The 26,915-nt window shown below is 40.2% G+C and overlaps 3 protein-coding genes across 5 annotated transcripts in view; 1 reads left to right on the top strand and 2 right to left on the bottom strand.

Moving 5' to 3' along the window:
* fkbp16 (FKBP prolyl isomerase 16) overlaps window positions 1-901 on the top strand; it is a 30,614-nt gene extending 29,713 nt beyond the window's left edge. Inside the window, exons 7-8 of the mRNA XM_041997865.1 lie at window positions 188-325; window positions 413-901. Of these exons, the coding sequence (XP_041853799.1) occupies window positions 188-325; window positions 413-499 (225 nt within the window). The 3' untranslated portion in view covers window positions 500-901. The remainder of the gene's footprint in view (window positions 1-187; window positions 326-412) is intronic.
* Window positions 902-1,039: 138 nt separating this feature from the next.
* Window positions 1,040-13,305, bottom strand: zgc:162879 (ras and EF-hand domain-containing protein). Its single transcript, XM_041997864.1, has 17 exons — window positions 12,869-13,305; window positions 11,583-11,735; window positions 7,534-7,624; window positions 7,182-7,277; window positions 5,918-5,995; window positions 5,729-5,844; window positions 5,578-5,646; window positions 5,188-5,269; window positions 5,028-5,098; window positions 4,767-4,947; window positions 4,565-4,666; window positions 2,499-2,643; window positions 2,112-2,193; window positions 1,877-1,991; window positions 1,670-1,783; window positions 1,482-1,558; window positions 1,040-1,405 (listed from the first exon to the last, which is right to left on the bottom strand). The coding sequence occupies exons 1-17, from the start codon at window positions 13,195-13,197 to the stop codon at window positions 1,303-1,305; spliced, it is 2,004 nt and encodes a 667-aa protein (XP_041853798.1). The 5' UTR covers window positions 13,198-13,305; the 3' UTR covers window positions 1,040-1,302.
* A 4,048-nt stretch (window positions 13,306-17,353) lies between these two features.
* Window positions 17,354-26,915, bottom strand: part of sema4ba (sema domain, immunoglobulin domain (Ig), transmembrane domain (TM) and short cytoplasmic domain, (semaphorin) 4Ba) — a 42,172-nt gene continuing 32,610 nt past the window's right edge. For all 3 annotated transcript variants that reach the window (XM_041997906.1, XM_041997908.1, XM_041997907.1), the window contains exons 3-15: window positions 25,579-25,739; window positions 25,323-25,385; window positions 24,735-24,833; window positions 24,081-24,192; window positions 23,757-23,873; window positions 23,333-23,490; window positions 21,059-21,240; window positions 20,641-20,791; window positions 20,101-20,311; window positions 19,866-19,981; window positions 19,323-19,480; window positions 19,103-19,194; window positions 17,354-18,981 (exon numbers count right to left, since the gene is read on the bottom strand). In XM_041997906.1, coding sequence (XP_041853840.1) covers window positions 18,227-18,981; window positions 19,103-19,194; window positions 19,323-19,480; window positions 19,866-19,981; window positions 20,101-20,311; window positions 20,641-20,791; window positions 21,059-21,240; window positions 23,333-23,490; window positions 23,757-23,873; window positions 24,081-24,192; window positions 24,735-24,833; window positions 25,323-25,385; window positions 25,579-25,739 — 2,375 coding nt within the window. In that variant the 3' untranslated portion in view covers window positions 17,354-18,226. The remainder of the gene's footprint in view (window positions 18,982-19,102; window positions 19,195-19,322; window positions 19,481-19,865; window positions 19,982-20,100; window positions 20,312-20,640; window positions 20,792-21,058; window positions 21,241-23,332; window positions 23,491-23,756; window positions 23,874-24,080; window positions 24,193-24,734; window positions 24,834-25,322; window positions 25,386-25,578; window positions 25,740-26,915) is intronic.

Raw genomic sequence — 26,915 nt, 5'->3', positions numbered from 1 at the left:
TGATTCATTGGTCCCAATAATGACGGTGTGTAACTGTGTTTGCATGTCAGAGCTCTGCTCTCATCTGCTGGACAAGTTAAGAACTTCAGTTTTGTTTATTCCCCAGATAATAAGCAACACCACCTTTTAACATTAGATTTAAAAAAAAATATCTTTCATGTGTTTTGTTTTGTTTTTTTAAAAAAAGGCCATCCATGCCGAGTTATCCAAACTTGTCAAAAGGCAATCGGGCTTCAATGACACCCAGCAATGGAGGGCCAAACCAGTGGAGATGCTTGGAGAAAACATCGCACCTTTCCTGATTCCTACCAGAAAGAAGTCATCTGTAAGCCGTCACATGTGCAAACCTCAAGTATTATTTTACTTTGACTAACAGCTGACTGGATTCAGAATGTCTGTCTTGTGTTTTTAGGGGATTTCCTGGAAGTTCATACTGGGAGCTCTGGTGGTGGCTTTGGGCAGCTTAGTGACGTCAGTTGTTCTGACAGCAAGAAACTGAACTCTTCAGAAAAAAGGAAATATGATGTGCAGGAAGATTTCAGGCTCTGTTTCGCTTTCATCAGGGTTTCTCTGTGAAGGCAACAAAGCAGCACTGGAGCTTGAACTGGTATTTGTGAGTTTCAGTGAAAGGTGGAGCGTAGAAATGAGTGAACCATCATCACCAGCAGAGACTTTCTGCCGATCGATACGACAGAAGTTTCTAACAGTTGTCTCCTCAGGTCAGTCTTTTTTTATTTGATAAAAGGGATTATGTTTCTTGCTGTCTTGGAAAAGTTTCTGCTACAAAGAGGATGTGGTACTTTTGTAAAGACTAACCAAACAGCAAACTTTAAGTTTAGCTTATGAGAGATTTTGAATCAGTGCTGCAGCAAGTACAGATGTTTAAACTGCAATGATGCTTCTAATAAAAACATAAGAGGTATGTCGTCCTGTGTGGATTTTTGCTTTTCTTCAGAAATATGCACCACTAATAGAAATTTGGTCTCAAAAGGAAAAGCAGTGAAAGACAAAAGTACATTTTTATTACACAGTTAAAAACATTCAAATACTTATGTTGAGTAAAGATTTAGATGTTAATGTTGCATATTTATTTACTTCTTTAAACTACAGTACTTACAAATAAATATATGAGTTAAAATGTATATAAACTTGATTATCTGCAGCTTTCCTGAACAGAAACCTGCATTTTGATCAAAGAATAAATGCTACTAGAATGATATTTAAAAAATATCTCAAAGTTAAAATACGCAGGAGAGATGCTCTGTTAAAGTATGATGCAAAATCGCATCCTTCATCATCCAGCTACAGTCCGCAGCAGCTGTTTAGAGTCTTCTTTGGGTTGGTTGGACTCAGTCTGACCTGAGATTCTGATTGCCGCCTCAGTTTGCCATTTTTCTTTACCTCTCTGTGGAAAAGTGAAAATCAGGATTGAGTGTTAAAGTTTAAGAGGAAAAAAAAAAACACTCTCTCTGGCCTCCTACCTTGCCAGATGAAGCACAGCCTCTACTATGTTGGTTCCCTCTTTGGCGCTGGTTTCACAGAACAAGGCACCGTACGCCTGCAAGCAAAGCATGGACATCCCTGACTGCAACTTGTTTACTTTCACAGCTTGGAGGCCTCCCATCTGTAAAAACATTTTTCCACCAGGCGTAATAAAAAACATACACACCTTGGCCAACTTTTCTCCGTGCAAACTGCTCACACACCTTCCCGCTGGAAGCTGCTCCCGGAGGTCCACCTTGTTTCCAATAACACACATGGGGATTTTCTCATCGGTGGAATCCTTAACAAAAACAAAGCCAATGGTAAATATAATCTAAATATTTGTGTGGGTGATTGAATGCCGTCTCTATTTGATCAGCATCGCTTGAGTTACCTGAATCTGATCCACCCACGCTCTGACGTTAAGGAAGCTGCTCTCTGAAGTAACATCATACAGCAGCAGGACTCCATGAGCTTTACGGAAATAAGACCGGGCAATACTACGAAACCTAAAGTTACGAATACATATCTAATTTTAAACTATATCAAAACATATTTACAATGATTTGAAAACTTTTTTTTTTGCTGTTGATGCTTCTTTGATAAATGTCCTGGAGAAAGTGACCTACCTCTCCTGCCCAGCTGTGTCCCATATCTGCAAACTCGTTGTCTCTCCATCCACCAGCATCCTCTTCATCTGGAAATCAACCCCTGAAAACAACAGTAAATTAAATTTTAAATTCCTAAAAACTTCATTTTTCTTCTAATAAAATTGTTTCTTTCCAAAGTTTTCATAAACCACACAATGTACCTTCTGCAGAAAAACTCAAAAATACTCTACAACATCAGCTGGAACCTTGTTTCTCGTTTTTTAGTGTGTGCAAAGAAAATGATGCTTACTAACATTACAAGCTACAACCTTGATTTATAACTTACTGTTTTCAGTCACCTAAAAGCAAAAATGTCCATATATGCGAGGACAAGGTGTCCGAGTGATGGATTTGATGTGAACCCACCCAGTGTCGTCTGAATATCTCCTCTGAACTCATTGACAGTCAGTCGCAGCAGAAAGCTGGACTTTCCTGCTCCTGCATCTCCTGCTAAAACCAGACGGTACATTTGGGCAGGATCCTTTGTCTCTGTAATGTCGTCTTCTAATGGCTGCGTTAAACAGAAGAAAACAAAACAACATACAAGCTTACCGAACAGAGAAAGGAGTTAAAAGCCATTCAATAAGCTGGTAAGAGGAACTTGTGTTCAGATTTATTGCCATCTATGTATCTATCTCTGTACTAGATCTTTAATTACTGCTTGTAACGGCTAATGCCAACACAATAACGTGTGTGTATGTTTTTCCACGAACATCCAGCAAACAATTATAAAACTTTAGAAATTCAGTTTGTGTGTCTGTTTTGAATTGCTTTTAAGCTGTATACACTGCTCAAAGAAATAAAGGGAACACTTAAACATGTTGATTAAAGTTAAAAATCTTTATTCAATAAACAGTGGAATGCGTTGAAAACAAAATAACATAAGAATGATCAATGGAAATCAAAATTATGAACCCATGGAGGTCTGGATTCCGAATCACACTCAAAATAAAAGAGGAAAGACCAGATCAGAGACTGACCCAACGTCTGTGGAAATTTCTCAAGGTAATTCATAATGAGCTTCAGTAGAGTGTGTGGCCGCCACGTGCCTGTATGCACTCCGTACAATATCTGAGGATACCCCTGATGACAGATGTTCTCCTGAAGGATCTCCTCCCAGACCTGGATCAGGACATCAGTCAACCCCTGGACAGTCTGTGGTGCAACATGGCGGTGGTGGATGCAACGAGACATGATGTCCCAGAGGTGCCCGATTGGATTTAGGTCTGGTGAACAGGCCAGTCCATAGCATCAATGCCTTCATCATGCAGGACCTGCTGACACACTCCAGCCACATGAGCCCAAGCACAGTCATGCATCAAAAGGAATCCAGGCCCCACTGCAGCAGCATATGACTGACAAAGGGTCTGAGGATCTTATCCTGGTACCTAATGGCAGTCAGGTTACCTCTGGCTAGCACATGGAGGTCTATGCGGCCCTCCTCAGACCATCACTGGCCCACAACCAGTAATGCAGGAGTATGTTGCAGGCAGGACAATGTTCTGCAGACTCTCTCACGTCTGTCACATGTGCTCAGTGTGAACCTGCTCTCATCCACAAATAGCACAGGGCACCAATGGTGAATCTGCCAATCCTGCTGTTCACTAGCAGATGTCAATCAGGCCGCATAGTGTTGAGCTGTGACCACAGCCCCCACTTGTGGAAACTGAGCCCTCATAACACCCCCATGGAGTCTGTTTTCAACAGTCTTAGCAGAAACCTGCACACTAGTGGCCTGCTGGAGGTCATTAGGAGCAGACAGCAGTTCTGCTGCAGGTTTGTTGTCCACCTACGGCAAACTCCATATCTCCTGGTATCTCCTGCATGTCCTCAACACTATGCTGGGAGACAGCAAACACATCCCTGCATTGATGTGCCATCATGGATAAGCTGCACTACCTGAGCAGCTTCTGTGGGTTGCAGACACGCCTCATGTTACCTGTAGTGGTGATGAGGGTACTGACAAAACGCAAACATGACCAAAAATCTAAATCTAGCCAATTTCCTCTCCTTTCCACCTGTTGTCTGTTTTATTCGCACTGGTTCCAACAGCAGGTGTTTGGTTCACAGTCAGTGTTACTTCCTAACTGGACAGATTAATTTCCCAAAAGTGTGACTAACTTTAAGTTTCAAGGTAATAATTTTATTCCCTTTATTTTTTGAAGCAGTGTTTAAAGAGTTAAGTAGCTCAATAACAACGGCTGTGGAGAGGAGTCCTGCTGAACGATCCTCTCTTTTTCACACTTCATTTATAAATTTTTATCTGAGCTGAAACATTAAGTAAATATAAGTTCAGACTGATATGAATGTATATATTTCCCCAAACCACTGAATTACATGCTAACTTTGCTCTTCTTCACATCTAAATAATACTCATTATTAGAAATGTTTAGTAGCGTGGTATTACCTGCTAAAATACTGAGTGTATGTACCTTTGTGGAGAAGGCAGATAGACGTCTTCTTAGGGAAGAAGCTACAGAACTCACTCGGCTGGGAGCCACAGACACTGCTGCCTCAGATTTTACCTCAGATATCTGTAACAGACCAGAAAGACTCACATTTTAAGTCCTGAAAGAAGGGCCATGATTTGCTTGGCCCACAGCTTCACCAAAAGATCCTGGTGTTTTCTCTGACCTCCACATCAGATGGGATACAGGAGTAACTATGGTGCACAGTTCCCAAGGAGCTTCTACTGTCATCGGTGTCATAATCACTGCCTGAGCTCTCAGCTGTGTCCATTGGGAGGGAGACCCCACTGTCCAGGTACCTATCAGCCCAGGTGGCCACGTGAGAGATCTTGGAATTCTGCTCCGACCTGTAAGCGAACACCAGCACATACTAGTGACATTTTAAACCACAACAATCAGCAGGTTCATGCAGGTGAACTTTATATACCTGCCATGGTTGAGTGTACTCTGTCGGAGAGGTTTCATTCTTCGAGCTGGGATTTCATTTTTGGGAGACAGCTGATGAGCAGATTTTATGAGTAGCAGGAAAAAGGATTTTCCTTTATCCTTTGTTTTGGAAAAATGGTATGAGGAAACAAAGAACTTACCCTCCTTTTAGCTGCAACCACTTCGCTGGCTAAAGCTGAGCGCAGCCCGTCATTACTGTCATACAGCTTTTTATTCATTTCCCTGATGATGTGTTCAAGGAAATAAAAGACAAGTCAGACATGTTCAGTTGTTTATTTCCTTAAAGCTGATTTCTATGTTATTGGTGGCAACTGATAGTCTGAGTCAGCTGATGAGCAGAGTTAACTGCAACAAATTGTGACAAGTTTTATTGACCCCTCAAACAAAATTATACCCAAAATTTGAGTCATTTAAGCCAGTGTTTGCTATTATGAGGGTGCTTGAAACCATCTAAACCAGCCCCTGCATTCTTGTTTAAAACATCAACACGTCACCATTAGAAAACATTATTAACTCAAAGACAGACTTACTGTAGGATCTGAATCTGACTGGAGTACGACTGGTATTCCAAGACCATCCGCTTCAAGTCATCCGTTTCTCTGTAAAGAAAAAAAAAAACACACTTCCACTGTACTGGATGTTGTGCATTAGACGTGAGCTGAGCTTAAAGACGGGCTCTACCTTTCATGTTGAGCTTTCTGATCAGCACACATGTTCTTCAGCTTGTCCACCTCAGAGTGCAAGATGGAGATGTTTGTCTGCGCTTGCAGCAGAGAGCTTCGGAGCTGCTCGTTCTCCTGAAAGATGATGTGGTGGTTAACAGTTTTACACAAGAAATATATGAACTGTTTGAGTTAATGTGTGATTTACCAGTGATAGGTTGCTGATGCGTCTGTTCAGCCTGATCACCTCCTCCTTTGACTGGTTTAGTTCAGACTCCTCTTGACTCTTGATAATAAAAGAGTGATATGAATATTTTGTTAGAAAGTTTTAGTTGATGAGCACAGAGTGTTTGATAAATATGTTAAAAACTAAAGCTTGAATTTCCCTTAGAGAATTGTGACCAAGGTTTGCACCAAATGAGATATTTTCCAGTTGAAAATTAACCTTGCAGTCCATAAACAATATTTTCTCTAACCTTGCTGTATTTTAAAATCTTAAAGTTTACCAACCAACATATCACACTCTCCAATCCTAACATATTAACAATAATACAATACTGAGTCAAACGTTAGACCGGTAGTCTCATCTCTGTAGCTTTATTGTCAACTGTCACCATCTACAGGACAAATGCAGCAACTGTGACAACAATATATGCCAAGTAGAGATGCTCAGAATAAATATTTTCCATTGCTCAGAGATGTTAACTGGTGCCTACTTGCTACCAAAAGCAAGAGTACACATAAAACTTATAGTTACCCTCAATGCTGAACTTAAATTCTTCCTGTAAAAAAAAAAAGCTAAATGCACCTGGGCAGGTGCATCCTGTACCTGCTCACATATAGTACAGCATCAGATTTCATTTAACAGATTCCAAAGCCTCTGCAAAAGCATCGTTCTACTCATCTAAGATGCAGCGTAACAGCAGAAAGTTTGCCTTGTTTTGTTCTAAACAGAAAAGTAATGCCATCAAAAGCGACAGAAATTGCACCCCCTAGCACACCAAAATAAAAAATGCTGAGCTAAAATACCTCACGTCCCAAAAAGAAAACGCCAGCAGGGCACTTAACAGCATGTGGCTGGGTTGTGAGTTGGGAGTCAGTGGCTGATGTGCAAACAAAGCAGCAGGTTTTAGGCCTGTGGAACTGACTACACACTGAAAAATCCGATGAATTTTTAGGTTAAATCAGATTTTATTCTGCACAAGACTAGTAAAGCCTTCTTTCTTCTCAGCTCAACCACAAAAGCTAAGATGTTCCTTTTTACAGCCACACCAGCAAGTACATTTATATTTTTAAAAGCAACGTAACCCAATATATCATGTAAGAAGTACTCTTTCCTTGAAATTAAGCAACAACTGTACACACAGGAAGAGCTCGTCTTTCAGGTGGAGTTGTTTTTATCTGCTTTTCATGCAACTAGAAAAATATTTTCAAGGGAGATTTAAATAAATGCAAACTGTCTGAAAAACTACCTTTAAGAGTTTGTCCACCATGGCATGTAGATCTGCAAGCTCATCCTCATGTTTCCTCTGATTGGTTGCCATGATATCTTCCATTTTCTTCCGCTCCTACAGACATGAAACCAAAGCAGCGAGAGATGCAGACTGGCCAAGAGCTTGAAGTGAGGCTTTCATCTGACTTTACAGAGGCTCTTTGTGAGGAGACACGTAACCTGCTGCTATGTGCTGCACCACAAATATGTAGGTAGCTCCAATAAAATACACATTTACTCCAGCAGAAAGAAAACTGCAATATTTTTGTCCTATTAATCAAGTCTGCATGCGGATTTAGTTAATCAGATAAATTCTGCAAGCTCCGACTCACCTCATTTCTCACCCGCTCCTCTGTTCTAGCAAGTTGTTGCTGAATATCGTCCTCCAGCTCTGCCAGCTGACTGCTGTTTATCTCTTCAGCTCTGTTTTAACAGAAATGTGCAGTCAGGTTTGTGCTGGCAGCTTCACAAATTCTCCAACAATTGCCCACAAGATTAAAACCGAAAGAATCCATGTGTGTGTCAGATCTACCCGTCGGACAGGACTTTTAACAGGCTGCAGCTGTGGCTCCGGTTGGTTTCTGTGTTTTCTGATTAGAGCAGAGTCGCAGGAGGGACAGATTTTTTTTTAAGAAAATTCCCCAGGTGTACTGATGTAGGTGTAGCTACACCCCACACACATTCGTTACTTCAGTGCAAGTTTTACGAAGGTAGGATGACGATGAAGTGCACTTATTATTTTGACAGACTCTCAAAACACATCAGGAAGATGTGTCTTGTTTTCAAGAAAGGATTAAATGACAGGGCGGGGCAGGACATTTAAGTCTTCCTACTTCCTTGAGCAAGGAATGTCACCTTTCCCATGCCGTGCTCTAACTGAACCGAGAGAGCTTAGATACAAAACAAAAACCAACACTCACTCTTATCTCATGTGCAGGCAGGGCTCCAGACTGCAAACATTTAGTCATATTTAGTGAAAAAGCAAACAAAATTTTAACTTTAAGCACCAGCTGGACTTGAATACATCTTTTTTTTTTTTTGTTATATCATGTGGATCACTAGAAAGGAATTAAAAGTCTGTGCTCAAATGTCAACTCTGCAGGAGAGAGAGAAATAGATCCTGCAGGCTCTCGTCATCGTAACACTGTGGAATATGTTTCATATGCACATAACGATGCCAAGAACCGGGGTCTTTTAGGGGGTCCTTTCCTCTGCAACCTCCATTTTGTTACATGAACCAGGGATTAAACAAACTTCCAAACTTCCAAAAACAGCCCTCGTACATACAGAGTACTTTGGAGTACTGCTTATGTACCTGAGTACCATGAACATCTGTGGTGGGGAATGCAGCTCCAGGGCCAATCTACTGAACTATCGAATTTCCGACTATAACCCGTATTTTATTTCCACCTTTCTGTCCTCATCTCAAATTTGTATCTAAGTGAAGAAATGATCTACCACTATAAAACATCAAATTTCAAATGTTTCACGACTGTATGTTCCAGGGAACAAATATAAGCATCCACCATTTGTGCAGCAGTGTAACTTGGGATATATTTTCAGTTAATACAACTGCAGTGTAAGAGCTGTCGGGGAGGAGTAACACACTTTGGCGAATCACATCAGCCAAATCTACCATGTAGATGTCAGTGGAAATACAGAAGAACCAAGACTGAAATCATTTTTAGCTCCTTGAAAGGAAAAAAAAGCCCTAAGCTGTTGAAGTTCTGGGTGCAATGCTGTGTAGGTGTCATCTGACTCCACTTTTGCTTTGTTGCTCCTTAAGACATGTTTTAAAGGAAGCATTCACTCAGACCCTCCTGTGCCATGACAGCGCCAAGTTTCTGATGAAGAGGAGTAAAGAAATCAGTGTGTTGAGACTAAAAAAAAAAAGGCAAGGATCAACTTTTCCTGACAGAAATTACTTGCATGGTTTATGTTTGATATTCTTTTCCTAAAAAAAAAAGACATAAAATTAACTAAATAAACTAAAATTAAACATCAGATTTTCTATTTAACCTCATGTCTACTCTTTACCAAAATCATGATTTTTTTCAAGTGCGTTGTAATTTATGGCATTGCTGCTGCTGCATGCGCAGGACTTCATAACAATGCAGCAGTGTGTAAAAGACATTTAGTTCAAGCTGTAAATTTTAAATAAGACATAATAAAAATACAAAGTGAGAACATGTGCTGCCCTCTATGAGTAATAGGCGTGGATCATTATCAACTTAAGGACTCTAAACACTCATTCAAACTGATCCTGGACTCCTCCAGGCAGAGTAAGATCATGTTAGTTAATGTAAACAAAGCAAAGGGAAACAATAAAAAGATGTCCACAAATGTCTAGCTTACACTGTCTAAATGGAAGAGAAATGACAAAAAAAGGAACATCTGAAACATCAACAACCAGGAAAACTTCGGATAAAACTGCAGGTTTACTGAGCAGAAAGACAGTAAAGCTCAGACGACTATAAAAGCTATAACTAGAGGGAGTACACTGATGCAATGGAGGATCCACAGAGAAGAGAGGATGCATTTCTTTTCCTTTTACTGCAACTCAAACAAGTTGAAAAGAAGTGAGGATGAGCAGCGAGAACGGCACATCTCTTTGAACGCAGTGCAAAAATTTTCTGTAAGGAAAAGAAATCATCGTAAAGCAGAGCAATCAAGGTTCATGTATTTACTGCTGATGGGATAATGAAGCCACAGAGAAAAAAGAATTAAATCATCATCAAGTAGTAATCTACAGCCTGGTATTCATCGATTTTATTCAGCAATTTAAAATTGCATTACTGCTCTACATCAGTGCTAACCCCTTTGTGTATCAGCTATCAGAAATAGCAGAAATGTTAGTGGCCAAAAAAAGTTTGGTTCAAAAAAAAATTATAAAAATTTGAATTTGCTTGCAAGAACCAAATCAGATACTTCATAACACCACGAATTAATAGTAAAAAAATGAAAACTCAGCAACCATGTTGAAAACTCTGCAATCACACGAATTCAGGTAAAACACATATTTTCTGGAATTATGAGAAAATACAGCCATTCTGGGATACATTTCACTCAGCTGTGAGATACTTAAGTATGTGATACCCCAATCTTGTCTTATCTGGGATATCTGGACAAGAATGTGCATGTAAAGGACTCAAAATCTAAAGATTCTCATTGTGGTTCCAAAGAAAGCAATATCTAAGAACTGGCTTAAGACTGAAACGCCAGCGCACGGACACTGGCTGAGTTTTGTAGAAGATATCGTAACCACGGAACGACTTATACACTGAAAATGAAGGAAGAGACTTCTGTAAAGGACTGGGAAAAATGGTTATCATATAAAGCAAATAAAAGGTTATAATTAATTTAGATTTTTGAATAACTCATTCCCACAGTTGTCATTTAAAACAACCCAATAGATAATTTTTTCTTCTTCTTTTTAAGGCAAAGAATGCAGCATTCTGCAATGGAGGAGTCAAATGCTAGATCTCAACCCGATCGAGAGTGCATTTCACGTACTAAAACTGAAGGCAGAAAGACCCACAAACAAGCAACAACTTGGGATAGCTGCAGTAAATGTCTGGCAAAGCGTCACAAAGGAGGAAACCTAACATTTGGTGATGTCCATGAGCTACAGATGTCAAATATTACCTGCAAAGGATTCCCAACAAAATATTGAAAGTTAACGTAATAAATTTGTCCGATTACTTTTGAGTCCCTGAAATTAAGAGACGTTGTATAAAAATGGTTTTGATTCCTTAACGATTGCCTTTCAACCCTTCTCTAAGGACTTTGTCATGAAGGTGAACATCACTAAGCATGATTGTAAAAAACATCCTGCATTGATGCTCTGTGGCAGCTTGTTTACAGGAAACATTAAATCCTGAAGAGTTAAATAGATTCCACTAAACATAAACAACTGCACATAAATATTTATTCATAAACTGGAAAAGAGGTTGAGTTGTACCATTATCTAAAGCAAATCTCAAATTCCACCTTTATTCATCAATTTGTACATGATTCAAGTAATTGCTACCATTTCAGTAAAAAGAAAAACCTGCATTAATACAGTAATTGTGTTGTAAAAAATGTAAGAAACCTTTAAGGTCAGCAGTTTGTCTCAGTTGTGGACACAAAGAGGCACCAGGTTTAACCTCATTATACTCCCGTAACTCGTTTCCACTGGTGGGTGTTTACATTTACATTTAATACTTCTTGTCAAGTTAAAAATACACTTTTCAGTAAGTTACAGGTGTTTCTATCACTTTTAAATTCTACAAATGAATTTAGCTTCTCATTCACATTCTGTAGTCAACATCTTGTCTCATCATTATTCTTACCTTTGTAATGCAAATTAATGGACACATTAAAGCCAATTATTTCTCACCGCTTCAAACTGGTCTCCAGCTGTTCACACTCTAGCTTGTTGTCCAGGCTTTGACTGATCAGCGAGCAGATGATTTCCTCATATGCCTGCAGAAAAGTCCCGTTTCCAGAGGAGTGAATGGCCTGGTAAAGATCAGCCAGCTGCTCTCTGAGACTATATGGAGGAAAACAAATATTGGGTTCATGGAAAGCTCAAACTAATATGTAGACCTCAATAACTGTTTTATAAGTGTAACTGTAAATTATTAATTTTCCAATTTTTAACAGTGCTAATTACTAATTATGACTTCGAAAACTCAGGGCAAAGACCATAAAGATTTGCTACTTCAGCTCTTATCCAGCCTTTATAAGATGAAAAGGTAAAATCCAAAAATGGCAGAAAGAAAAGTTGTCATTTATACATTGTCTCGTTACTTTATCAACTTACTGGCTACCATTTAATTTTTCCACTCGTTTCTGTGATCCATTTAGGCTGATGCGTCATTCATTTTGAATGACTTCATCAGCCTAAATGGAAGGTATTTACCCTCTCTCTGTTGTTGAATTTGCAATATAAATACTTGACTTAGGATTAACATCTTGATGTGGGACCTATTTTATGACCTATTTTATGAACCAAGTCTAGGGACCTGATGGATCAGTGGATGGGTTTCTGTTTGAGTTAGGAGCTAAAATGACCACAGAAAGTCAACGACAACACAAATGAACCACAGAGACGTGCAATATGACATTGAACAAACTAACCACAACGAGGTTGGCCTGTTTGGGACCTCAGGACACTAATAATCACGTATCTGGTTTTAGTTTTTCTGGTGGGTTGGGGGCCTTTAACAAGTCTGTGCCCAAGTGTCTGTTGGATCATGCTCCGTCTGTGTGGCCTGCAAATGAGTCACCAAGACTGCTTGAAGATAAAGGTACACATTCTTGTTTAGTTAATGGGATGGTCCCCTGAGCAACCCTTTGTGTTTAATGTTAAGGTTACTTCATTTTATCCCATAAGAGATAACTATTTACATCTATCACAGTATTTCATGAAACCCTATTTTAAAACATGAAAAAAATCACATGAAATGACACATCTGACATTAGTAAACCTGACTCTAAGTTAGTTACTGCTTTTCATCTATTGAAACATCATACAAATACGTTCAGAAGTTGCTAATAACACATTTCCTCACATGACACCCTCAACAGGACAGCAGTGACGTCCATGTTAGCTTGCAGGTAGCTAGCCGCTGGGATCTGTGTGAGTCCTGGTTAATGATGGAGGCCCGGGTATGACATTACCTTTCAGAGAGGAGAAACTCCGCATCTATTCGGTCTACAAACTCTTCCCACGGAGCTTGCGATGTCCCGGTGCCAAAAGCAGCCAGGTCCAGAGTTTCTGAAACCTCCTGAAAGCTGGAGGAAAACTTGCTGTAGTCAATGAAGCCATCCTCCTGTGCACCGAACTTGTTAAACAGAGTTTTGATTTCGGTCTCGGGGACGCTGAGCTCACGACAGACAGCCGTGAAGTCCTCGTACTCAATCTTACCAGACTTATTCACGTCACAAGCAGAGAAAAGTCTCTGAAGGCTAGGTCTGTCCATCTTATTGTTAGAAGGCACGCATGGCATCACGTTAAAAACTTTAATATGTGACCTCAGCGGCGCGTAAACTAAAAGTAACACATTTTAGCAGCAATTCGGGTTAAGAGTAAGTGAAGGAACACGGATTGGTCCAGTCAGTGTAGGCGGTATCACCAGAATCAATGGACCTCACTGTGCCACCTCCCACCGCGAGCCTTGCGTTACCGCGGCAACCAAAGTTTGTAACTATTTGGCTTGTAGGTCACACGTGTTGTTGACAGAAGCTGAAATACAGTAGAAACAGCATACGCAAGTGCTGCCTGTATGTTTGTCTTTGAGGTGTGCTGTGCAGGAGAATGTTTTATGGCATATTCTCCTGTTAGTCCCTTTCCTTGACTGCCAGGCAAAAACTACAAAAGAAAGTCTAATATCTTAATATTACACTGGTACTATGCTGTGCCACCCTTTTTTTTATGTGCTCCCTTTCAAGGAGCGAGCCTTTATCTTAAGTTTTTTTAGCATCACTTTTCCAGACTTTCCACAGGTTTTGTCTTCATTTTCACTCATTTTCAGCCAAATCCTTGTATCTAATAATTTTTAGAGGATATTTATTTAATGTTTAAATTAACACCCACCTAAGTCAATAAAGCATTAAAAACACAACGAACTGAAGTAATGGCCCAGTGTTGTGTGTCTCATTTCTTTAAGTTGCCTTCAGGAATAGTCCTCCTGCTTCTTGAGGAAAATTCCAGTCTATTCTTTGGATATTTGCTGCCTTTTGTTCCATCCCATGTGAAGATTATCCCACCATGCTTCAATAAAATGGAGAACCTGATTTGGGGATGCCAATCCATGACTGGTTGTGTGCTTTTCTGGCCAGGTATGGTTGTATTTGGGAAGTGTGTTTGAGATCATTGACCTGCTTGGGGCGTCCCCCACAGGGCATGGTGGGTGGGTTATGTGTGACGTGACTGTGTGATGGTGAGTGCTTGTGGGTACGGCACAGGGGAGGGTGTGAGTGTGGGGTTATATGGGGTGCAGATTGGAGTAGGTGGGGGGTGGGGGGAGGGGGTCGATGGCGCCCAGGTTCCCGGGGTGTGTGGCTGGAACATTGGGGTGTGCGCTGGTGGTTGTCTGGGGGGGCCTGGTCCTCCTAGGCATGGTGCGGGCCCTCTGCCTTTGGGGGGTGGGGCGGCCGCCTCTGGGCTCCTGGGGACCAGGGCCCTTCACTCGGGCTGCCCTGGGTGGCCGATCCCAGGCTGGGCAGGCGGCTGCTGATCTTGGCCCACTGGGACCTGTGTCCCAAGACCGTGGGGGGCTCTTGCTGGGGCTCTCCTCTGCCGCCCTTCGGGTGGGGCTGGAGTCATCTTCATGGTGGGGTAGCTTGGGTTGGTGCTCCGGGGCTGCTGCTGAGGGCCCGGGTCTCTGGCCCTGGTCTGCCTCTGACCTCCGTAAAGGCTTGGTCGCATTTGCACAATCTCACTCACCACTCTTTGTCACTGATCACTCCTTATTCCTCATTCTCTGCATGCTGACACAGTCACTGAGTTGTCCATTGGGTTTTTATACTAAAAGATAATTCTTTTTTTTATTTTTCCTGTGAGTTAGTATCTGGTATCTTTCATGTTATGTCTTTTTGATTTGGTTATTATTTAAAAACTCTTAATGACTAGCAGCTCTGTTTTTTGTGTGTGTGTTTCTGTTTTTGTTTTTGTAAAAGTTGTAGGAAATTTTCTGGTGTGTTCATGTACAGGTGTAACAGTTTGTTGTCTGGTGATGGTGTGGATTGAAGGGTCGTTTCCTTCTGTCTGTGATGTTTTTGTCTCCTTTCTTCTTTCCCTTTTGCTCTTTTTGCTATTTTCCATCTTCTTCTGTCCCCTCCAGTCAGGTCCAGCAAGATTACATAGATTCCATGATTCAAAGTAAATAAATAAATAAATTAATCACATTATAGAGAGGAGCCTTATCCATAGGCCTCCCCTTGGCAGAGCAAATTTGTTCAGCACAATACAGCAACCAGATTATCATTTTGCTTGCTATGATGCTGGACAGGACAAGTTAAAAAAAAAAAAAAAAAAAATCATTGACCTGCTAAAAATGAAACTGTTGCCAGTCAGGTGCTTGTTTTCTACAGTGGATCATTCATAATCTGGGTACCTTGTCACCAGTTTTCACAAGAACAGCACTGGCTTGACATGACAGATCTTCTATTGTGTTTTACAGATCTTTTACTCACTGTTGTACCTTCTTTCCCTCTACTTGTCTAGTTTTTAAAAACGTTTTTAAAGACACTTTCACACTACTGTAAAATATTTTGGATATTTGCTTTTGAGGCTTTTAAACAGTGAAAACAGCTTGCTAACTGGAAATGTTCTTATTACACAAATTATGATCTAATGGAATTAAAAAAAAAAAGTAAATATATTCATTTTATCTTTATTTGAAAAATTAAAATAAAGTGCTTTTTATATACAATACAAAAAAAAAGAAAAAAGAAAAAACACAGTAGTGAAGTATGATACAAAAAATACAGTTCACAATATTTTTACATTGGCATCTGAATTTACAAAACAACTTTACATAAAAACTAGTTTACTTGCTGTACAATACATGTTGACAACTGTCTGAGCAACTTGTACTGTGACTAATAGAAGGCCAGACTACAGTGGTTCATTAAGAGAGAAGACAACAATACTTTCACTGTGGCATTAATAGTTTCAGCTTGTACTCAAACGAAGTACCTGCACATATCGGTTCTATGCTTGCTGTAGCAGATTTAATATTGTTCTGATGACAGCTGCTTCACAAAAAGCTGCCATTTGTGTGTTTTAGTAATAACAGTCAAAGCATGAGTCTTTCATACAGCGTGAGCGATTGCAGCTGACCAGTCTTTGAAATTCATTTTTGAAGTGCCTTTACAGGAAATGCAACATAATACCAAAGTGTTTATTTATGCACAACAGTTTAAAGATAAATTTTTGTCCCTGCCTGAGGTTGAAGCCACCAGATCAAACTATAAAAATGAAAGGAACGCCTCATGAGAACAATGTACAATATTGACAGGATTAAATTGCATGTATTAATAATTTATTCTACTTGTTATAAAGAATGGCCAGCCCTGTCACGCCTACAGCGTCGCGTTCGACTCTACAGCACTACTACCTGGTTAGTTTATCATCTCAAGAGGCACATCACCTGATTATTGTTTCAGAAGGCATCATTCGTTTCCGCCTACAGGCAGATTTGTTCTTGGATCCATAACCTGTATTGTTCTAAGGCTTTTAACATCATGTGCAAATCCCATGCTTTCTGAGACAAGCTGTATGCCTTTCATTTATGCATTTAATGTTCTGAGTTCTTTAGTTTGTGCCACAACACTAGTAAGACTTATAAAACAAAGTGGCACATGAAAATGCTTTTCAAGTTGCTATCATTTTTACTCATGAATTAAGCAGTTCATGTGGTTTTATTGGTTATTTCTGCATAAATAAGATGACTAAATGCACAATTCTTTGTTTATTACTGGCTGAGAATAAAAGTTATTGCTTTGATGGTTTCCCTTTAAAACCATTTAAGCAAAAAGAGGCTGTTTTCTTTTTCAAAACACTCATCAATCAAATATGAGGCTATACAGATGTGTGTTATTTGAATCAGTTTGTGTAGTATTTCAATATTTATTATTAATTCCCTTTGACAACAATGATAGATATTTAAAAAAACATTGAAGAATGACTATAAAGAATGCCTCTCTGGAACACAAACATTTGGCCACATAATCATAATAAATATTTATACTGTTTAGTCATGCTGCAATAAATCAACCACCACAGATTTACATTATACCATCATGGACCCTCGTCTCTTGTTTTATCATGCCGGCCTGTCTCAGTTTCACCGTCCCTCTCGCTAAAAACACTCCAGAAATGGCTAAGATCTCTTGCATACTTACTGTTGGTATAGTGAGTGTGTGAGCGTGTTTTTGCAATGCCACTGATTCCACCGTAATTCACAGCGCCAGCCCCCTTTTGTGCTTACTCAGTCTCAAGGTGAGATTTTTTTCTTTGTGTTTACCTCACTTCACATTATATGCTTTGCATAGACTGCCCATCTCATGAAGAACAGCAAGATAATACCTGGAATGAGCGTTTCCTATTTATCGCATTTAAAAAAAAAACACCAAAAAAACAAAAAAAAACCTAAAAAAAAAAAACAAAACAAAACAAAAAAAAAAAAAAAAAAAAAAAAAATCAAAGATAGGCTTCCTTAGAGAAATATTTACACCCAGTCACAGTTCAAATACTTAAAAATGATAGTTGTGTCCTCATTTACATCATAATTTTTTTGCTCTTGTGGTGTTGCAGCAGAAATGACGGGAGTTTCTGTAAGTTTCCTACTGTGATGACTATCTGCTTTATATCACAACAAGTTTGATGAAACTCTTGAATCTCATCTCTGTATCATTACTTTGTTCTTGCTGTGTTGTTTTTCTGTCTAAAGTAATGAGTAAACTCATGTAAATGCACACAGGCTATCTAGCAAATTGTCTGGCTTGTCCGTGTATATTCTGCTGTGTTTACTTTGCTACAGTACAGTACAAAGTGCATAGCCTCAGCGAAGAGTGGACTCTCACCAGATAATAGAATGGAAATAAAACATCAGATACTATGTCAGTGTTAGTGGCAACATGTTTGAGTAATAATCTGCCTTTCAAAGCATTCCCAGTATATGGACGGACAGAGAGGCAATGCTCTGCAATTCAGTTGCTAAATCGTGGTTGTGACGTCACCGCTATGCTTGTTACATTCCTGTGAGCTGTATGTGAAAGCGACAGAAGTCTGAAGGCAAACCGGAGCTTCTGCAGTGTGCGTCAAATGCACTTGGATGAAGAGTGTGTGAGAAAAAACTAAATGAAATGCACATTGAACCACAGGGACAGAACAAAAGAGGAAAAAGTGCAAAATCTGTGTAATGAAATGTTTCTCAGTGAGAGTGCAGCTTTCCTGTCCTATTATGTTTGTCTCTCTCAACAAGTGCACTCTTGTCTTTTCAGTTCACTCCATGCAACATGAAGCCAGCCTCACACTATCGAGTCTTTAATCTCGGACCCTAGTCTTACTCGTGGTCGCGGGCATGTGGGAGAAATCTCTACGTGGCTTTCCCTTAAGTTTAGAGGCCTCTTCTCTGACTCTGAGAAGCTCTTGCTGTTGTCGGGCGACGAGCACTCATGGGGTGGAGTGCTGCAGATGTAGTTGTCGTTAAGGGTCTGGTACCCTTTGTGATCTGGCACTGATGTTGTGACTGTGCTGCCATTGAGTGGCAAGTTTTCAGCTGGTTTCCCCACTATTCTTGGCTTCTTCTGTTGCATGTTTGGGCACTCTCCCTCCTTGAGCATGGATTTCATGTGGTCGCGGTTCCTGTAAACCACAAATAGTGAGAAGACCACCAGAGAAAATCCCAGCAGGGCACACACCACGATCAGCTCATTCCAGTAGGTCTTGGTGTTGATCTGTGGCAAGCGAGTCTCCTCCGGCAGGTTGATCTGTGGTGTGCGAGACCGGCCTGTCAGGGTGGTGCTTTCCTGCTTGGCCTCGCCCCTCACGCAGTAGTTCGCCAGCAGCTGTCTGAAGCCCTCCTCCACTGACCAGCACTCATAGGTTTCCTGCTTGTCAGCTTGAGCTACCACCACCAGTCCTCCCTCTGGGCTCGGGTAATGGAAGTGACCTGCACTCTCACTGAACTCCCATTTCCTTTCAGCCAAATTAGAGCGCAGCTTGCAAGGCAGTACTTTGAATGTGTTGGCTGGAATAATGATCACCTGGCATGATGATGCACCTGTAGGAGAGGAAATCAGAGATGGATCAAGTCAGATGTTGAATGAAATAAAGTTCATTGCAGAAATTAGAATAACAATGACAAAATAAGTTGACTGGTTAGGAAAAAGGAGTTTACATACGTGCAGGTGGAGGTTTAGCAGGCCGTGGACTCGGCCCAGTCTTGTTGCAAATAGCTGATGTGTCTGCGTCATCTACATCTTGTTGTCCAGCACTGAAACACATTCACACAATCATCAAGGACAATTCTAAAACACAACATCCTTTCATCTAATATTTGCATATCAAGGAAAGTTTTAGTTGCTAGAATTTTGCTAAATTATTGTGCAGAGGGGTTCATACTTGCTTGCAGGAGAACGTCTGACATCAACACACTGCCTCCCATTCCAGGCACAGTATGGATCCCTGGAGAGGATGCACTCCCCACAGCTCTGATAATTAGTGCAGTTAGCTACTGGGACCTCCACCAGTGTAGAAAGAGATGAAATATAAAGCTGACCCTGTAGAGGGGAGATGATCAAATACAGTTAATAGGTGAGCGTTTTCATCCTTTCATCCCTGTCTGACCCTGATCTAAATGTACAGTAGTTGGTTTTCTTTCAACTGTTTCAAAATATATTAATTTTCCCCAATGTAAAAATCCAAGCAAACACATGCCAGGATTCAGGAAGTGTCACAAATCCAGCTGTTAAAACCCCAGCTGTTTGCAGATCCCTCCGGGAGAGAAAGCTGCATGCAATTAGCTCAGTGAACACAAGGTCTGCTCATTAGGCTGCGGCTCTTAATGGCTTGAGGAATCTCTAACCTCCCAAAAAGCTTATACACATCATGAGAAAGCTGTAGTAGTTAAAACAGACTTCTTTGTCTTGGTGCGCTCCACTTTACCTTTTCAGTGTCCAGCTCAATATGCTGTACTGGTTGAGAATCTCGAAAGAGCACCATCTCTTCAATGATGTGCATTTTGTTTTTGACATTAATGGCTTTATGGAGTCTCCCATCATCTAGAAAGGACACAATTTAACTTTGAATTAGACTGAAAGTTGAAAACTGCTGGTTGATGAGTGTGTCTGTCCAGTGTGTGTGTATAACTGCAGGGATATGGAGATGGAAAGGGCTGTACCTGTGCCAATGAAGAGCACATCATACATTTTTGTAGCTGTCTGGACTCGATGGACGGCAATCTGTGTGTAGCGCACATTACGTTTCAGCAGGAGAGGCTGGCTGCGGATCACGTTGTCCATCAGGAAGTGGTCTTTGACAAAATTCAGCACTTTGTCTGGCATGTGCAGAGAAGAAGAGATGCCCTGCTCTCTGGCAGCATTTGTGATACACTATAGAGACAATACAAGAAAAAATGCATATATACATATATGCACTCACACTGGATAATAACACAAAGTGCAGGTTTTTTTTTTCTTTACATATTTCAGTGATTCCTCTGTGATAAGTCTGACAGGAAATGAAGTTTGATAAAAATCATGTTTAGAAGCAGAGGAACGTGGCACCATATTGATGTATATCGGCTCCAGCCTCAGCTGGCAGTCACATTAAGAACGTGACTGATGAGCAGGCAGGAGCATCTGAAACCTGTAATGCGCTAGAGCATTAACATGAATGAGATTTTACATTCTCCAGCAGAGGGCAGCAAGGAAGTACTTACCGCTCCGGGCCGTGGGTCTGGGACTGGATGGTTGTATGTGTACCACTGCTGGGTCTCTCTGTTCACCTCCCGGTATCGCCCATTGAACGCATTTTCTACCTGGTCCATGGTGAAGGAACACACTGCAGAGCTTCCTGATGCACCCTTGTACCTTAAAACACAGAGATGTTTTTTTTAAAAAAAGACTGGAACTTATAAAGCCTCAGGTTAACCTGCTTCTGAACTCCTAGTCCTGCTCCAGATAGATTAATTAAATTTTAAATTTTACTGATTTAAAATCCCCAAAGACAAACTCCGCTTCCAAGTCTTCTTGAAAATTTCCCTTACTTGTTATATTCACTTTATAACTCTTCAGTTAAACCTTTCACAACAATAATTTAGTGACATTTTCATTAAAGCAGGTACAGTTTATGCTCACCACTGAGATGTGAAAACTCCATAAAACACAGTGTTCTTCCAGTCCTCCGGGCTAGGCGTGAGCACAAACATGTCTTGGATTATGTTGAAGGGGAAGCCATCATCAGGCAGAGAACACAGGAGCTGAGCCTTCAGGAAAGTGGTCCACTTCTTTTGCAATACCCTCTCGCCTCCGACGTCACCCTGCAGCACAGTTATTGGAGGTTAGAAACTTTCCAGCAGAGGGTGCAATAATATGAGATAAACTCCTGTGGTGACTGCAGACAACGCCACTGTGCAGTTTGATACACCACTGTGATATGATGGGATCTGACAGGCTTGTACGGTGCACGTCATAAAAAGATGATATGCATCATAATAAACCATAGCAGAACGTATTCAATGTTGGAAAAATAGTTCTGTCATCTTTGTTTACCCTCTTCATGACAAATACAGAAACAGGAGGAATGCGTTGCATCTATAGGTGAAGCAGTTTGAAATGACAAAACGGGAAAACATTAACCCTCTACAGTAAAACCATAATGAGATAAATCAATTGTGCCTGCCACACAGATATAACCTGAGGCAGAACACTTCTAGGTCATGAAAACAATGTGCCACATCATCACAGCTGGCATAGATAAAACATACTCAGAGCCTAGAGGAGGGCAAGTGCTCTTAAATGAAAAAGAAAAAGAGGCATTGCCCCCAACAATCTCTCTTCACTGACACTACTGCTGTGATTCAGCGCCTTTGGCACAAGCCTTTAAAGAGCTACGAGTGGCACGGGACCACTTTGACATGAGAACTAATTGAGCTGCGCAGATTGTACGACAGGATATCAGCACAAATTGCAGGGCAATGACATCTTTAAACCTCAGTGCGAAAGTGATTATGTGATGTATTTAAGGCTGTCAGGGAGATTATGTTCCACAAGGAGTTACAGGTCTGAGAAAAAGGGACTGCACATCAAGAGCTAAGACTAGATGGCCACACAGTCTGTTTATCACAAATCCAACCCTATGAAAGCTGTTTTAAGATGTGCTGATCGGAAGATAGAAGATATGCATTAAATGATCTAAACAACATAAATTTTTTACCATAAAACCTCAGTTAAGTCTGCTTTAGTATTACATCAATCAAAGGAAACTGCAGCACTGGTTGGGGGGGGGGGGGGGGGGGTGACACATGACCGATGCTAAGCCTCTCAAGCAATTACTTACTGTAGTAACCCAGGCAGATAATGAGCAACATACATATTCCCTTGTCCTTCTGGCTGAGCCTAGTTTTATAATTTAATGCCACTCTGAGCTTAAACTGACTACTGAATAATTGAAGCAAATGCATCCCATTCATTAATCTCTTGTAAAAGCATCCCTTGTTCAAAAGGCTGCTCAAAAAGCCATGAGCACGGCAGGCAGTAAAAGGCTTCTTTCTGGGAAAGTGAACAATCCTGCAAATGAGAACACGCTTTGTTTTTGTTTGTTTCATGCAAAACATTGTTTATCCTCTCATAGTTAGCCCCAATGATGCAGAACTAAAGTACCAAACACCTGAATGTACACAACAGAGATGGGGACACTTTGACTCACACAGGATTTAAAGAGATGGAGGGAAAGACTGGGTTTTAATAATTTATTTGAACCAGCATCAGTATGTAATATCAATTACAGCAAATGACGCCATCTCTGAAGTGAATATTTTCCTCATTTTGAAGCTGTATGTGTCATACTTATTGTTCTTGTTTATCCATTTGGGAAGCGGTCTCCCAAAAATGACATGTTATTGCTAATTTCCTTTTTGGGTAGTTTGTATGAGCATACTTTATAATGAGCGCTTAATTTAACCCTATGTGAGAAAACTGGTCATCAATAAACTACATGAGTCAGTATTTACAAGACTCTGTTAAGTAGGATGTTTTTGTTAGACTAGATGTTGTGGAAAGACTGAGTGGGTTCAAACTTCCAGTTCAAACTGACAGCTCATATTTATCATTCTCCTCATAAAGTCATAAATCTAATTTCTCTGCAAAGAGCTGGTCTGAGGAACTGGTTTGTGATTATATCACTAATGAAAACAAGTAAATTCTACATGTCCTTAACATATTATGTGAGGTGAGTATTCTGCAAAGTGGAAAACCCAGACATCCAGGTCTTAATCCAGCGCTATGAGACAAATATTTAGTTGATAAAAAATGAGAGATAAATTGGGAACATAAGAGTGGAAATGTTTTCCCACATGCTCAAGTGTATATAAGCATCTTTTGATGGACTATCTGTCCTCTAGCATCACTCACCTTACACACACGAGCAATGCGTGACACAATGGTGTTGTCAAAGAAGTCAAACTCCTTCCCGGCTTCACTGAAGAAGAAGTAAATCTTATCATCGTCGCCCACTGGGTTGCCCTTGGGCAGGCTCTCCTGTATGTAGGCAGAGCCAACAAAGGCTGGATCTGAAAGGGAAGTGACAATATTGTCACATGGGAATCCAGGAACAGATGTCCCTATAGCCCAATGGAGTCCAGTTGCAGAGGGAATGTAAGTAAGCACTTATCACCAATGGTGTTACATTATAGAGCCGTTACTGTAGAGCAGTTCTGATGCAAACACTACAAGAGTGTCATTTATCCCATGTAAGATGTGATGTTAAACTAAATATAGAATATCTTTTATATGAAGACATAATGAAAAGCATTGCTTTCCAGCCAAATCACTGTACCTTGAAGCCAGTTGAGTGAGTTTTCTGTTTTTAGAGCAGTTCCTTGGCTCAAACTCTTGTAAATGATGGGTTCATTTCCTTGGAAATTACTGACTGTGCCGGCATACAGCTCTCCGTCTGCAACGCAGTGAAGAAGACCAACATAATCACAATATTTATCACAAGGGAATAGGCTTCTGCGTCACTCACAGTAATGAAATCCAGAGGTTACACCACAATTTGTCTCTTTATCAACCACCTTTACTTATTTATGATACTGCGTCCAACAAATCAAAACATTTAACAAAGCTTTATTATTATCAGCAGCTGACAAGAGAGACCCACCAGCCATGATGGCAGTGGACTTGTACTCAGGGTTGAATGGGCAGCGGCTTCGTCCATCCTCTGAAACAATCTCACCAGTATCGCTCCTCACAAAAGAAAAATCTGCAGTGCTCTGAAAGATACACACACACACATGTGACACCCATAAGTGAAAAGAAGAGCTGCAACCTGACAGTGAGTGCTGTCCTTCTGTCCCACAGAGAAAAGGTGGTCAGTCAGTCTTTGGTTAGAGTTGAAACACAGGTCATCTGTGTTTGTTTGCTATAGATTGTTCTAAAAGGCCTTAAAAGATTTGGAGAAAAGGACTGAAACCAGATTGAATCTTATATAATTTAATTACATGCATTAAATATTTTGATCCATGTCTCATGGGCACAGGAGATAATAAAATAATGCACTTATATTGTATCTAGCTGGGCAGAGCCTCAGACAAACTGCTAAGTGAGTTGAGAGGAAGGGAGCAGCATGCATCAGATTTTAGACGTTCTTCCTCTAGAATCAAATAAATAGATGCCATACAGAGTCCAGCATCAGTCTAATCAACTTTTCCCAAAGAAAATAAGAGAGCACTGATTTATTCTTACAGATATCCACAATAAAAAGATATGCACAAGTTCAGTTGATGCATCACAAGCAAATGTTCAAGTGACTTACTATGTAAGCACAGATGGGGCTGAAGGCATACGTTCCACATACATACAGGTGAGTGCTGTTCATACGCAGCAAAATCTTGATGTAGTTGAAGCAGTCCGTCTGTATTAGACACATAAAAAAGGATTTTATAAACATGTCTGAAAACTGATTTCCAGCTACCTACAGAGACAAAAATATAATATAAATGACTTCCTATCTGAAAATGTAATAGCTCACAGAAGCTGTTAGAAGCAGTTCCTCCAGCAGATTTTCTATTGAAAATTGTATTATTAATTAAAGTACCAGAACTGCCCAGCACCTTAAATAATTTCTAATGTACTGGTGAAGATTGTTTGTTGAAGTGCAGCAGGCTGACTACAGACAGAGTGTAACAGAGGAAAAGTGTGTTTGAAAGGAAGGGAGTTATCCATTATTGTTGGCTGGAAAGTTACAATATGACAAGAAATGTCCGGGGTTCTGCCCTGGTTCTGTTTCCCAAATGCCTTTTTATTAATGGTCAGTTTAATCAGTGAAGCAACCCTGCAGCCATGTAAATAATGTTTGAGTGTAAGTTCAGCTACATGAGCTTCGAACCAGCAGCTGACTTGCCTGCAGGTCTTTGCCTTTGAAACTGCACTCTTCTCTTTTCTTCTCTGGAGTTTTCCACATGAGCTGCAGGAGAGGAACACTGGCAAGTTTATTCTGTCCATATAACACAGTGAGGTGTACCATGCTCAAATTAGACATCTAGGAACCTTTTGATAGTTATTGCCTAATTATTACTGTACCTCTGGGATCCTATAATAACTACATTTATATTTATACGGTTCATATGGCATTGCAGCGTAAAGATGCTGGTTCTTACATTTTTTTGTAGCTTGACTGCACTGATATCAGAGAGGTTGAGAGCAAAGAGAATCTCCCGAGCCCCAACGTAGAGCATGTTGTCTTCGCTACTTAGCAGGAGAGAGGTATAGTTGAAGACCTCGCTGGCTGAGAAACTTCTGGTTGTCCTCTCTTTTGCATCTAAACAGAAACAGACACGTAGAAGAGGAGGCATGAGATGTTACTCATTAATCAATCTGTCCCGGTTGGATAGAGGACGTCATTCAGTTCATTAGAACTCTTATGAGCTATTATGAACCGCTACAACGGTTACAAACACAGAAAATGAATAGAGGCACTTGAAAATGCAAATGCGTGCAATTTGAAGATGTTTTTCTGTTCTCATATTTGATTCTTTGTCTTTAAAGAAAATACTAGCACAGTGTAAATTTTAAACATGACCCAGTAAATTAGCTTTCTCATTTTTATTGCACCCACACAGAAGAGAAACTATCAGTTTTTATGTTAACCAATCATTGTGATTTTAAATTTTTATCTCTAAAAAGCATAAATTACCTAATTGCAGACCAACTGTCTATAAATGAGTATTTTTTTAAAAGTAAAGAGCCTTTAAGCCACCAGGGAGCTCTGGAAACTTACAGACTTTATACAGAAAATCCACCAAAGATGATTTACAGCAACTCAAGATCTGGACTCAAGGTATTTGATACACCTAAAGAAATAAATGTGTGTTTCTTTCTGTGCATGTGTATCTGTGTGTGTACAAGTTAATCTTTCAAATCTATGTAGTGCCTCACCAGAAGAGGAGAAATTCCTCATACATCTCCTACAGTTGAAAACATCACTAAGCGAATGGCTTTGAACCAAGGAAGATGCAAAGGTTTAGTAGGCCCTCATGTATCAGAGATTCTAAAAAGATATGAAGGCCTTCCAGTGTCGGCCCAACTTAATCAACTTGCCGTAATTGCATGCCAGCATAAACAGAGCAGGGAGCTGATGGAAACTGGAAGTGACTGAAGCTCTGATGAAGGACCTCTGCCCCTAAAATGTGAAGACTGGCTGAAAAATAATAGACCTAAGTGCCCTATTTATTTTACAGAGGAAAATCCGTTAATATTCTGAGCTTCAGAAGTGATTTTATGCCTAAAGAAGAGTCACGCTATAAGTGATTCACCAAGTACTGTTCTAAGAAACTGAACAAAACTAACTGAGGAGAAGAGAAGCTAAATATCATTTCAGTTTATAGAATAGCTGTAAAGCAATTATAATTTTTCTACAGTCTTTATATGGCAGCACTGATAGGAATGAACTAATTATTGATTCATAAAAACATTGTGAGATAAACCTGGTTTAGAG

This window comes from Melanotaenia boesemani, chromosome 10 (assembly GCF_017639745.1).
Source record: "Melanotaenia boesemani isolate fMelBoe1 chromosome 10, fMelBoe1.pri, whole genome shotgun sequence".
Lineage (NCBI taxonomy): Eukaryota > Metazoa > Chordata > Actinopteri > Atheriniformes > Melanotaeniidae > Melanotaenia > Melanotaenia boesemani.
Note: the sequence above shows the minus strand (reverse complement) of the source record. Positions and strands in the feature narration are given on the sequence as shown.

Bases quoted from the DNA above. Each gene is read 5' to 3' on its own strand.
- zgc:162879 (XM_041997864.1), bottom strand. From the start codon at position 13,197: ATGCCATGCGTGCCTTCTAACAATAAGATGGACAGACCTAGCCTTCAG. The intron at 7,625-11,582 runs GTGAGAAATAAT...CTGTTAAAACAG, and splicing joins CTGGAGACCAGTTTGAAGCG to AGCTGAAGAGATAAACAGCA. The intron at 5,647-5,728 runs GTAGAGCCCGTC...TTTTCTTTACAG, and splicing joins CAGAAAGCTCAACATGAAAG to AGAAACGGATGACTTGAAGC.